The sequence below is a fragment of the Ptychodera flava genome, chromosome 19 (genome assembly GCF_041260155.1).
Source record: "Ptychodera flava strain L36383 chromosome 19, AS_Pfla_20210202, whole genome shotgun sequence".
Lineage (NCBI taxonomy): Eukaryota > Metazoa > Hemichordata > Enteropneusta > Ptychoderidae > Ptychodera > Ptychodera flava.
This window is the reverse complement of record NC_091946.1, coordinates 33,046,557-33,059,719: the sequence shown is the minus strand read 5'-3', so window position 1 is coordinate 33,059,719 and position 13,163 is coordinate 33,046,557. Positions and strand designations below refer to the sequence as shown.

The window sequence follows — 13,163 nt, the reverse complement described above, 5'->3', positions numbered from 1 at the left end:
GTTGTTTCACGCTAGTTTCTGTCAAGAATTGTATCTCATGAAACCCAAAACTAGCAGGTAGCTGAGATAAGTCATGACGCATGAATATTCACAATGTTAATGAGTCAAAATAGTGTGCGTACCTTGGCCATATCCGGTAATTAGTTTTCATATTGAATATTTTATATTGTACAAGCATTTAATTGAATAGAAGAAGTCTCCCAAAAGCTTTATTTTTTATGCATTCCGAATTTCCAGATTGTTAACTTTTGTACTGTTACAAATATGTGTATGTCACTTCATTTTGATTGTATTTTGCTATGGGCAAGTCAGATTCACAATCTGTATGCTCAACCTCCATTCCATATCTCAATATGACATACAATGTATGATATCACATCAAAAATACCTTTTTTAATGGAAACACATTTTCATAAACTCTTGATGATAAATTTAGAATTCTGACGTTTATTGACATTATTTTTGTTTCTATATTACTTTAATATCAATCTTGGAGCTTAATTTTTCAAAAATTAATCTTTTTTGGACATTCTCCATAATATGATCATACCGTGTGTTTCAGCAACCATGTCATAGAATAACATTCTGTATATATTTTTCATGTCATTGTTTCTCATAACTTTTTGTCTCCAGGCAACCGTAAAGATAAAACCATCACTGGTATTTACCATTCTGTACTGTTCTGTGTCGAAATTCACCTTTCACTGCTGTGTCATTGGTGTGATAGTTTGTCTTTTGCTTACTCCTGTAGTTTTGAACCAAATTTTCACTGTAGTTCACCTCAGGGCTTTGCTCTTAGTTTTGATTGATACTTTTTACCTTGTTTCATTCCAAACATAAACAACAAAACACCTCGGGGTTTTTTTTGAAAATGGTTATATTTTAGTTAAGTTGAAATCCAATGCATGCAGTAGCCTTCAAAATGAAAGACAAAAAGGTGAACTTGTCCTAAGGTTCAAGTGTCTGTCTCAGTGTGTCTACCTGTCATGTGTATGTCTTCATCTTGCAAATTATCAAACCTGTTTGGCTACAACTTTAATCAAGCAACTGGCAATAACACGATACTCAATTCAAATGAGTGCTTCTTTCTAGAAGAAACATTTATATTGCATCAGGTTTGATAAAAAAAAATCTATTGGTTGCACAACTTGACTTCTTTGGCATCAGTGAAGTTCTGACTGATAATTTAGAAAGAAATTGCAAGAAATACATTGGCACTAGATTTTCTGATGGGCTGCACCCTGTACAGTGTGCTATTCTCCTAGTATGACTAAATGACACTGTGTTGCCAGTTGCACAGCATTAGTTGTAAACCTGTATGTTGTGTTCTGTGTGCTCGTAACGTTACTCTGTACTAACACCAACCTCCCAGAAAATAGTAACCTGTTGGATTTTGTGTGGTTCAGTAATCCGCAATAACTCAGTGAATTGATTTGAACTTTGTGTGTCAACTAGAAAATCTTGCATCATGAAAATAGAGGTGTTGTATTTAGAAACCTTGAAGCTTTTTTAGTATGAATTCTTACTGCAGTGAAATGATTTCTTTTACAGTCTGTGTTTCCAAATGGAATCTTCTGCCGTTGAATGCTTCTCCTGTCTGTTACAACCACCGATTTTTAATTTATTTTCCCAAGAACTTAACCTGTTCACCCCCAATTTCCTTGTTAACTGGTACACAATCACAATTGATAACAATGGGTTTGGGCCAAACCATTGTGGTGAGAGGGATGAAGCTTGTTAATTTACGTTCTTAGTCAAAGCAATTTAGATGTTGCTTAGTTAGCCTTTCTGCCTCTGGTAATATTTGCATGCAGGTGGATAAAAGTGACGATGGAAAACCATTTTTGTTGAAAGTTTTATTGCTTAGGATGGAATCAAAGATTCAACATTGAAATATTCCAGGCCATCAGATATTCAAAGGTTTAATCCAATCAAAAGCTCTCTTAATAGATGAACATGCTGCAGTAGAATCCCCAAAATTCTCCACTTAAGAGGTTTTTAGCCACTTTTTATGAATTGAACAATTTGGACTTTATGGACATGATGTCAATGAACAATAGCCAACTTTTTGTTTCTTTGTTTCTCACAAACAAGGGTAGCACAAAATGGCTGAACTGATCTGAAGGTTAGGTGAAGTCAATATTAAGGTAGAGTTTTTGTATTCAGAGGCAACCAAATAACTACAGATTGGTACAATTAGTTTTTAAAATCTCACTCTGTTAAGTTTTTTGAAATGAAAGGGGAAAATGAATAACAAAATCTAACAACAATAAATGGAAAATAAAGAAAAAAGAAATAGAACAAATATACACACTGCTTTTCTTGCTTTTCCAAAAAGCATTATTTACTGTAAAAAGTTTTATAACATTTTCAGTTCCCCTTTAGATGTACTATGTACCAATGTAAAGTTTATACCTATATTATGTGAAAGTTTGATACATGACAGTAGATATGTGGAGATACTGGAAGTTGAAAATTGTGTTTATCAAATAATTTTGAATCCAGGATTACTTTCATGCTTACTGGTATTTTTCTGTCATAGAAATGCTACATTAAACCTTGTTAAAATCAGTCATTGTTGGAATTTGCTAACAAGTTACACTCACAGCCAGATCTGTCCCCCTTTGCCTGATTCTGGAAAATATGTCAGATACATTGAAGGTTTGATTTGACAACCATGGGTGATCAGCTGTCCAGCAAATGTCAGGAATTTGGCAGGATTAGGAAGGCATCAGCTTATAAAATGCACTCTTTGCAATGTCGATTCCCTGAAGATTTCATTAAACATTTCAACCTCACTCACCCAACACTGTATTCTCTATAGAGCTAAGGATTACCAGACAGACAGAATCGTACCTATTATTAGTATGTGCATTTGAAACACATGACTGGTCAACATGTTTTCCATATGTAAATGAGATACGTGCTTCCAAAACTATATGTCAATTATCCGTATGTCCGATACGGACTCACAGATTTTCTATTCTTTCAATAATATCGTTGAAAGCAAAAATTTCTCGTGCGTGCCATATGTTCTGATATTTAGTATCAGTAACACATCTGTAAATATGGAAATAAACATTCTCTGATGGATGTAGTTTGAATAATTGAAAAAAGCTCTTACAAGTAGAATTTTTCACTCGACTGATTTTGATGTGGTATCGATTACTGAATGGGAGAGAGCCAAAGATGATATTTACCCACTGGTACTGTATGAGTAAAGCGAGCTAGAGGCTTCTCAATTTCCAAAACAAATAGTAGATACAGGCACATCAAATTTCTCCAAATCTGCTTAGCCAGATGGTAGTCTAGCTTGCTATCAGTGATTTCAGAATTGAAGACTCCGTGTAGTACGCGTATGGTAGGCAATAGATTGCATGCATTTATACTTATCAAAAGGGCATGCATAGTCAGTGTGTGGATGGTTGTGAATGTTTTTTACAACTGGCTAATAGGCTGTCTGGCGCTCCAGAAAGACTACAACACCTATTAAACAGGAGTAGCTTATTTAGGGACTTGTAATTTTCTCCCTGTTCAGTATGTTTTAAATCGCCTGAGTTGTAGATTAACCCTCCGTTTTGGTGATGGTTGCTTCTGTGGAGTTGTGACTGTTATAGCATAGAAAGCATTAGAGAGACCTGAATGCCATTAAAAACTTAGAAACGCGCTTTGCCAAGGTTTTCCTTAGGGTGTTGACCTCTGTGTCTCAGTCACTGAATGTTACATGGGTCTTAACATGCACGGTTAAAATTTTTCTCTCGTCTCCGGGCGATTTCTCAGGAGATAGGCTGCGACAACAAGGCAACAACTGTCTGAACAAGATGTTCAAGATCGATCCGTCTCAGTTCCGCAAGTATCTACGGTATGTGGTTGCAAATCATCCACTGCAGAACGTGGTCGACTTCCTCCACGCTTTGCTTGGCTTCTGTGAAGATCCGTCCCCTCAGCCATATGGACAAGGTAAAACAATAACTAAATGGATGATTTTAAAATAAATAAAAAAGTTTATAGATAAATAAATAAATAAATAAATAAATAAATAAATAAATAAATAAATAAATAGTAAATAAATAAATAAATGGACAAGTTAAACCACAAACTTTCCAAGTACATAAACAAAGAGATATGTGGATGACGTAAAACACAGAAATGCTAAATACTCAACAAAACGGAACCTTTCAGCACAAATAAATAAATAAATAAATAAATAAACAAAATAAATAAATAAATAAGTCAATAGATAAATCAACAAAGTAAAACTACAAAAATAACTACACAAAACAAAACGTAACATTTAAAACAATATCTATTCAATCAATAATCAAAATACACCAAGTACACCAAGTTGTTGCAAAGTTAATTAATTATAGAACTATGGTAAGAAATCAGATGAAAGAAATCACTTGAGAAAAGCTTGATTTTACAAACCAATGAAAAGCAAGACAACATGGTTATTCTGAAACCAAATGTTAGCAATGATAGGAACACTGAATGTACATAGTTGTACAGGCAGGTGGTATACATCAAATAAACTGACAAAACAAGTGATATACTTCATTACTCCCTGCAGACTTCATGTCTAGCAACAGTTCTGTCATCTCATGCACTGACTGTGTTGGTGGCAGCGTTTAGCTATCTGACATGATACATGTGTAGGAAAGTGGTACCGTCTTGGCATATTGCTGTACATATATTGTTGAACCTCTAAGGTGCCACACTATCAGCAGACTCAGCTATCCTGACTCCATTGTACTTCAGGAGAGCATAAAGCACTGTAACTCAGGGCAAAACTGACAACACTCACATCATAAATAATTGATGGGTTAATTCTCTGCCTTTGTTCTTCACTTTACTGTGATTGGATAATCACTGGAAGGCAATTTCATGCTCGAGTGATTTGATTCCCGCATGGGTCATTAACCTTTCTGCCTTCTGCCTGTCTTGCTTTGATTACAGCTCCGTAAGTGTCAAATATGACAGATCTGTATCAAGGAATCTGAAGACCCCCACATTGATGTGATTAATATTTAAATTTCGTGCATGGAGTTGTCAGGGAAACATCACATCAAAACATTTCTCTAGTCACCAAAGATGCAAAATTTTTATGCTTTGACATGCCTTTGCAATGGTTCTTAATGCCTTGTTGAAAATATGCTGGAATAATATCTATCACTGATAAGAATTGTTATTTTCCATGCAGAATAATTATGGAAATCCAGGAAATGTATTGGCTCAATACCAATTGCAGAATAAGACACTTTTTCCACAATATTCACCTCTAACATAAAAAGTTTATTTTTCATTGGTCCAATAACACTTCATTTGCATAAAATGCACCAGTATTAGGTCAAAGGTGAAAATTCTATAGATTATGGAAGATTATGTGTATGAAAAATAAAGTATCTGACAGAGGAAGGGAAGTAAGATTTTACATTCACTATTTGGGATGCTGGAACTGTTGTTTTTAATTGAAAGAGATGGCTGTGTAAGGATACACATTTATATTTCATAACAAAGTCAACGAATTTTTAAAGGCCGAAATAAATCTGCATGATTTTTACTATAAGGGAGAAAGCAAATCGCCAATGCTTCATGAAAATAAGAAAATATTGCAAGTTATTGTGCGATTCTTTCTTATAAAAATTTTTCAATGTTGTTTATGGTTTTGATTTTTTTCCGTGGAGTTGTAGGGATACATCAAAAATGCATTCTTATTAGGCTATTTTTACATAGCATTTGAAATATCTTGCCTGAACAGGATACAAGATGGTCTAGCCATAATTCTCAGGCACAGAACATATTTGCAAAGTCAATACCCTATATGGCATTTGAAGAGTTAGACATTATTTTATACCTCAGAAGTTTTAACAGCATTCCTTAGAAAGCATATACACAAAAATCTGAAATTTAAAAGAGTAAATATCAATATTTCAAGGAAAATATTTTCATTTTATTTATATGCGACTTTCTGTTTTCCAAGTGCTCTGCAGGTAGTTCTCAGAGATTAAACATGTTATGTTTTATTACAAAATAACTGTTCCCAATATTTTTATTCCATCCCAGCTGTAACAGGAGGACCAAATGAGGGGATTATCCGTGGTAACTTTGCAACTAACTTTGGCAGCGGAGTACGTGGTTCCGGCGTGAAGGGGATCGAGGGAACCATCGTTGGCTGTATATTCAAAGGTCTTGTTTCAAGATTTGTGGACAGTCGACAAGAAATTTACAGTCCTGAAAATCTGGTATGTAGCCCAATATATCTCACACAATTTAATTGTATTCTGGTATTGACATGCTTGTCTTGTTACCTGGGGCATGTACCTACTTGATATCAAAGTTTGAATGAGAAAGTTAAACATCATCAGATAATGAAGATACAGCTTCATTAGTTTTTTAGAGGAAGCTACAAGAACATCAATAATATTTTCCAAAACATTGCTGAACAAGAAGAACAAAAGGAAAAAATGTTTTTAATCTTCCACATAAATGGTTAAAAGTCTTTTGAAACATGAAAACAATTTGTTCTTTCTTTGTAGTTCTTGTCATTCCCAAAGTTGAACATCGTCAGAAAAGACATCAGTTTAGATCACTACGTACAGGTTTGACCAGGTCTGTTTTTGCATTCATTAGGTTGGCAAAATTGCAGCACAAATGGGAAATAGGTCTGGACTCTTCTTTTGTGATACATTTCTTGCAGCTTAAGGTGTAAATTTTGCAAACTCGGAAACACAGCAAAAAGTTTCGTTCTTTAAGCTGTCCACCTGCATCATTGATAACAATTGATTCGGACCAAACCATGGCAATAAGGGTTTAAAGGTCACACATGAAATATTTTATGTATCACAAATATTTCCGACACACCAATACATGATAAACATTGATAATATATGATGTATACTGATGAGTGGCATAGATATCAACATGTGATATGCACTGAACATTAGACCACACTTACAACAAACTCAGATGGGGGCCAAATATTTTGTCAGATCACATTGCACTTGTAATTACCAGGAGTCATAACCCTCTTTCATGTCTGTCAGATTATCTGTAATTTTGTGTCGGAATTTAAGAAAATGGTTTGATAAACATACCAGTATAATCATGTCTAGGTGTTTGATTTCAGTTCAGATGTAAATCATCTGTTGTGTCCTGTCAGTTTGTATCGTATCTGCAGTTTACAAAATCCGATTCTTTCCATATCTTGATCATGTCCCATGACATTGTGTCTTTACCTCTGCTAGTAATCCAGTTAGAAAACTGTAATTTGATCCCCAAATATTTGATATCTTTATCCCAGTTTGATGTTTCTTTCATTAGTATCTTATGAGTGTACAGTTTGCTTTTCATTTTGATGGGCTATCTCCTTTGTGTACAATTCATGTTCATTGCTGCGAGGTACCATCTAAGGATGCCTGTCATATGTAACGTAATAGTTAACATTGTTTGTCAAATTTTCTCTATAAGATCTAGATCCAGGGAGTATCCATTCTGTGTTTTGAGAGTGACGCCAAATGGACTCCTCACCATTTACAAAAGAAATCAGTTCTTATCCTGTACTTATTTTCAAATCTTACCGTCACCTCCCATTTCTACATGATACCTTTGTCTCCTTCACTGGCCAATCTATTACATGTACATATCCCATGCATTAAATGAATGTTCAGTCATCTGTTGTCCTGATCCAACTGAAAACAATTCTCTAGTTTTCAAAGAAATGACTTTCAATTGCTGCATTTATTTGACAAATTTAAAGATTCAGTTCTAGCCATGTGTAACAATATGAATAAGAATTTTCAATTATGATATTCCCACCTGACACAAGTCCTGACCTCTTCCTGCCCAGATAGAGTGGGTATCTACTTTTATCATGTGAACTGGCCAGTTCCGATAAAAATTATTAATATTACCCCTGTTTACATCAGCTTGAGCTTTTTTCTTCATTGAACATGACAAAATATCATGATCAAAATTACACAATCGAACCAATCAGGCACTTAGTAATTATTGTAAAAATTTACAACAACAATAAACCATTAAATTTATGATACTTAATTCTGACTTTCTGACTTTGTTTGTACCGTCTATTTACTGTCTGTTCTGTGCTGTTTTGTGTCTATGTTTACAACTATTGTCTTACAAATTTTGACCTAGTGTTATTGGATTATGGATTGGTATGATTGCGATTATTTTTCAATAAAAAGCTACAATTACAGGTAGACATGTAGGTTTAGGCTGAGAGGCTTAAATTTTAATTGTCAAGAGCTTTTGGTATTCCCAATGACCTGACTAGCTGACTTGGCCCGACCCCCTCATCCACAAGCAATGACGCAGAACGTGATCCCTCAATCACTTTGTGATTTAACCTACAATAACTCAACACAAGTAGTATTGTACCTGACAATAAATTGCAAACTGGATTCTCAGCAGAAATCCCCAGCAGTTCAATTTGGCATATTAACTCCATATCTTTGTTTCAACGGTATGATCTACAGAACAGCAACTGATAAGGTAAACAATACCTTTACAGCATTTGATGTACTGTATGTAGAACAATAGACCAATGACACCTCAAGGTTTCAGTCGGAGGAGGCAGGTGATAAGTTTTTTTCATACAGGAAACATCAATGGGTCAATACATCATCTTCACTTTCTAAAACATAAAATTTTATCAAGTTTCTGCACAGGTGACAAAGTATATGCTGCAGTGGCATCAAATGATTTAGGTGATAGAACAACAGTCCTGTTCACATCATGCAAATCATAAGCATTGATTTCTCATGAAAAGTCACCACATTCTCCAGAATGAGGACTACCATGATGTTAGTATATGGTCACATTCTACGACCTTTAACCCAACATTTTCTCACACACAGGTCTAACTTTGCTGAAATAAAAATAAGGGCTAGACCAAAGTGTGATAGTGAATTTCAATTCTTGATTGGATTTGACCTCACAACCTTAAGTACCTTAACCCTTTGAGCACATGTAATTTTTCTCCCCCAAATATCAGGGCAACAATTTACCAACTTTTACAAATTTTTCTGTAATTTTTTCCATGATTTTGGACTAAATGGACATTAATTTTCATAGGATACACTTTTTGACCAAAATTTTGGGAAAAATCAGAAAAAAATAGTCTACATCTGAAAGAAATTGTTGGTGTTATATTGTATAAAGGCAACAAAATCGACTTAGGCACTCATAGGGTTAATACTCACCTAGAAAGAAGTCCACGATCAAAACCACTCAACTGCATCACCCCCCTCTAAAAATATATAAAGTTAACATGTAGCCCCATGTGGGTATAGGGTTTTCAAATCTGTAACATTCCAATCTACTTCATTGCTTATTTTGAATGTGATCTGCTTCAGTCGGCAGGCAGTGCTTTGCATTGTAATGTACTTTCTTTTATTTCATGCTCTGTAAGCGTAGCCGATGTTTTCGCTGTCTTCGGCTCTTCTTTAAGTACCAACACCCTGCAGGTAAACATGTGCGCGTGAAAGCATTCCTCGGAGAGTTACATGGTGTTGAAGCATGATATTCAGCTCACAAATTCTGAGAACACAGCCAATGGAACACGTACTTGTCTTGCATTCTGGGATTGAATCTACTCCTTCTGTACTGTCAGGTAGACAAAACACACAAAAGAATCATGTTATAGAGTAAATGTCTGCTGGAAGGAATGAATATATTGTTAGATATAAGGAAGGCATATTACTTCCTAGAAAAGTGCTTGTAGCCCTGTTGATTAACCTTCATATTCCAACACTTAAATGTCAAGAGTAACTGGTTATTATATATATTTTCTGGTGTGTTTGAATCTTCCAGGGGTGCCTTTATGTATAATTACTTTTCCCTTTGAGGCAAGTGAAACAATTTGAGAGAAATGGCCGCATTCTATATACAAACAATATTGTTCTTGCACCAGCAAGTCTTTCATTCAACAGCCACACAAATTCAAAAGCTTAATCATATGACAAGAGTGTTAACATAACAGTATTGCATGATTGCAGTTGAGACAGGCAGGAATTTGCTTCACAAATTGAAGTTTGAATACATTCTATTTCCAGCTTTGTGTACTGGGCATGTATCTTGATATTTTTGGTGTTTGTGCAGCTGTGGAAGGGACCTCAACATTAGATTCCAGTGTTATGTCACCTTATTTGATATTGAAAATGTATTATGCAAATTTTACATCAATTATGCAAAATATATGCATCTATGCATGCTAAAGTGGCTAAACTAAATTGTTTTTGTTTTCCTTGCATACAGAGTTTGTATGGTGAAATTCGACAGTTACTTCAGTATACAAAGGAGGCGCATGGAGGGGTGTTCAGACGAGTGGCTCTCAGTGGAATGCTAGACTCTGCTGATAAAGGAGAAAAAGAAGTCAAAGAAAAGGAAATGAAGAAGAAAGCTAAGAAACCAACCATCAGGTGTGTTAGTAATTTCAGTAATTGTCTTGATAATGAGTGTGTGTGACTGTGTTTCTAAATATATACACACCAACGGCAAAACTGCTCTTGAATCTGGAAAATGGTCTTATGACCTGTTTTGGTCTTTTTTTAACCATGAGTGTTAATATTTACTGGTAGTTGTCTTAGGTGATATCTTTCTCCACAAGGACATTTTACAGCATATTTCACAAAACATTCAGTGATTTGTTGTTTTACAACTGCTGTTTTACAACAGCAAATCACTGCACACTTTCAGAATTAATACCCAGTACATGCAGCTAAAGTGCTAATACATGTATGAGTTTTGTTTGTTTGTTGGTAATATCTTGATGGCGCAAATACTGCAATCTGATTGGTTGAGACATGAAAATACCAGTGCCATACTGGTAATATAACATGGTTGGAACAGGCATGAGCTCTCAGCTAGAGAAAAATTCACTTTTTAACGTTTCATACCAGAATTTCAATTTAAGTATTATATATAAACCGTCTACGCAATTGGTATACCACTCGATTTTGACCAGTTCACTCCATACATGTACACGTATATGCACTCGTTATCACTTGTGCACATATGTTGTGAACTGGTCACAGTCTTGTAGTATACTGTCACTGGGTGTGGTTTATTGCTTAAATATATCCTAGAGCATAAAAGATTTTATTCCGAATAAGACAAACCTAGATTTGCAATAATTTTTTATTTTAAATAGAGTTTGAATTATTACACTTTGAGAGACTTTATAGCAAACTTGGTTATATCCTCAAGTGAATATTTGTCATCTTGAATATTTTGTTCTCAAATGTGGTGATTGTATCCTGTCAATTAAAGTTGCTGTATCTGCAGACGTTGTTTCATCAGTAGTGACTACTTGTGATAATAATGCATGATCTGTTATCTCAGTCGTAGAGTTTCTGCAAGCAGTGATAGTGGGGAAGAAGACAAGACCCAGAAGTCCAACAGAATTCGGCGTTCTCCCTCCATCAGTAGCAACACAGAGGACGCAAGTCCCAACACCAGGGCCAGGCGCAGTATCTTCCGCCGCAAGATCCGAAAGCATACTGCCAGCAGTAGTTCAGAAGACTCGTACGAGACCAGTGGAAAACTACGTACTGTCAAGTCAGATTTGGGATGCGTTAGCGAGGAAGAAAAATCTGACTCCGGAAAAAGGAAATTCAGTGTATTTGGAATAGGTAAAAGGAGGATGTTTCACTTGTCAACCTTTGAATCTCAATCACCTCAACCATCGCATGTTCTGTAAGTCAACTGAAGTCGGTAATGAATGCAGAGATCATTCTGAAAGGAAAGAATCACAATCCCAGAAATTGTCTCATGTGTAATGCATGGTCAATTGTAATCATGGTGAAAGCGTAAATTAAGACAGTCAGAAAAGTACATGATTGAAATGTTAGTATACTAACATTACAGTGTTTATGCATGCTACATGTGGATGTGATGACTATTCCTGCCTTGTGTACATTTATAGGTAATGCACAATGACCATTTGTTCAATTAAGGATGATAAATACCTTTTAGACACTTTCAGATTTTTATTTTTTCTCAATTGAACATGTCCCAAACCCCAATAAAGTATACATTTTCTGAAAGCCCTGATATAGAGCTATCCGACCAAGCACAGTGCACGGTCATTATTTGCATAAGAGTCACGTGACAAGCATTTTGCTGAACCTTCCAAAAACCGTTTTCCCGGCCTTATGCAAACACGCTGCAAGATTTCCGGTTGGAATTTCTTCATTGACAAGCCTTGACAATATCCTTCAAAACCGTGTCTGCGATTTTTTCTCGGAGGCTCCATTCAAATTATATGGCGTGATAATTAAAATTCCTTGAAAAGCACCTTCGTCCAACACCTTTAAGAGCGCATTAAAAAATAACAAAGGCATATAAAGGAAATCCCAGACACGGATTTTGAGTTCATTATGTTTCAATGGAAGGTGTGAATTTCAAGCAGCTAGTGTTTGTGAGCGCGAATTGACGAGGTGCCAAAGAAGGGTATGTCATTCACACATTGAATTCGAGGAAAACGCAAAAAACATGTTTGAAACTTCTACGCTACGGCATTTGATAATTAGACGTGCACGAGCCTCAACACGGACATACTTTGTTACCGAGTGATGATGTCGGCCGGGAATGACAGTTGTTCAGAGAAAAAGTCCCAGGAAAATTAAATAAATCACGGAAAACTACCAAGTTTTGGAGCCTTGCGTGTCGACACATCGCCACAGCGAATGGCTTCAGTGGGAAAAAACAATGACGTCAGCAGTCATTATTGATAGCGGGCGTGTCCTAAATTCATATGCAGATAAGCTTGTTTGCGTTCCCCAGATCACACTCCCCTCACACGCTATATAGACATTGCAGGACCGTAGACTTGATAGCGTACTATCGCACTAATTGCAAAGTTAATTCTAGGACGCGCCATTGCGCAATAAAATCTCGAATGGCCCTCATTTCTACGTTTGACGCGCCACTAAGAGCGCAACATTATATGAATGGGTCGATCAGGCAGAGTTCACGTAGTTCATACATTCGCGTAGCTAATCGAAGGTCATTACCTCAGTCATAGTGTGACATGTAAAACGATTCAGTTACCTATCAACCTTTGCAATTAAATACCCTCTACAGCATATATGGTGGTACATAGGAAGCTGGGTAGAAAGGACTGATGTAGGGGCAACGGTGTT

At 35.9% G+C, this 13,163-nt stretch overlaps 1 protein-coding gene across 8 annotated transcripts in view; it reads left to right on the top strand.

The window, feature by feature from the left end:
• LOC139119319 (protein unc-80 homolog) overlaps positions 1–13,163 on the top strand; it is a 182,207-nt gene that overhangs the window by 82,829 nt on the left and 86,215 nt on the right. For 7 of the 8 annotated variants that reach the window (XM_070683075.1, XM_070683076.1, XM_070683081.1 and 4 more), the window contains exons 4-8: positions 634–660; positions 3,781–3,960; positions 6,064–6,242; positions 10,276–10,439; positions 11,362–11,651. In XM_070683075.1, the coding sequence (XP_070539176.1) occupies positions 634–660; positions 3,781–3,960; positions 6,064–6,242; positions 10,276–10,439; positions 11,362–11,651 (840 nt within the window). The remainder of the gene's footprint in view (positions 1–633; positions 661–3,780; positions 3,961–6,063; positions 6,243–10,275; positions 10,440–11,361; positions 11,652–13,163) is intronic. The other variant, XM_070683079.1, reaches the window with a different exon arrangement.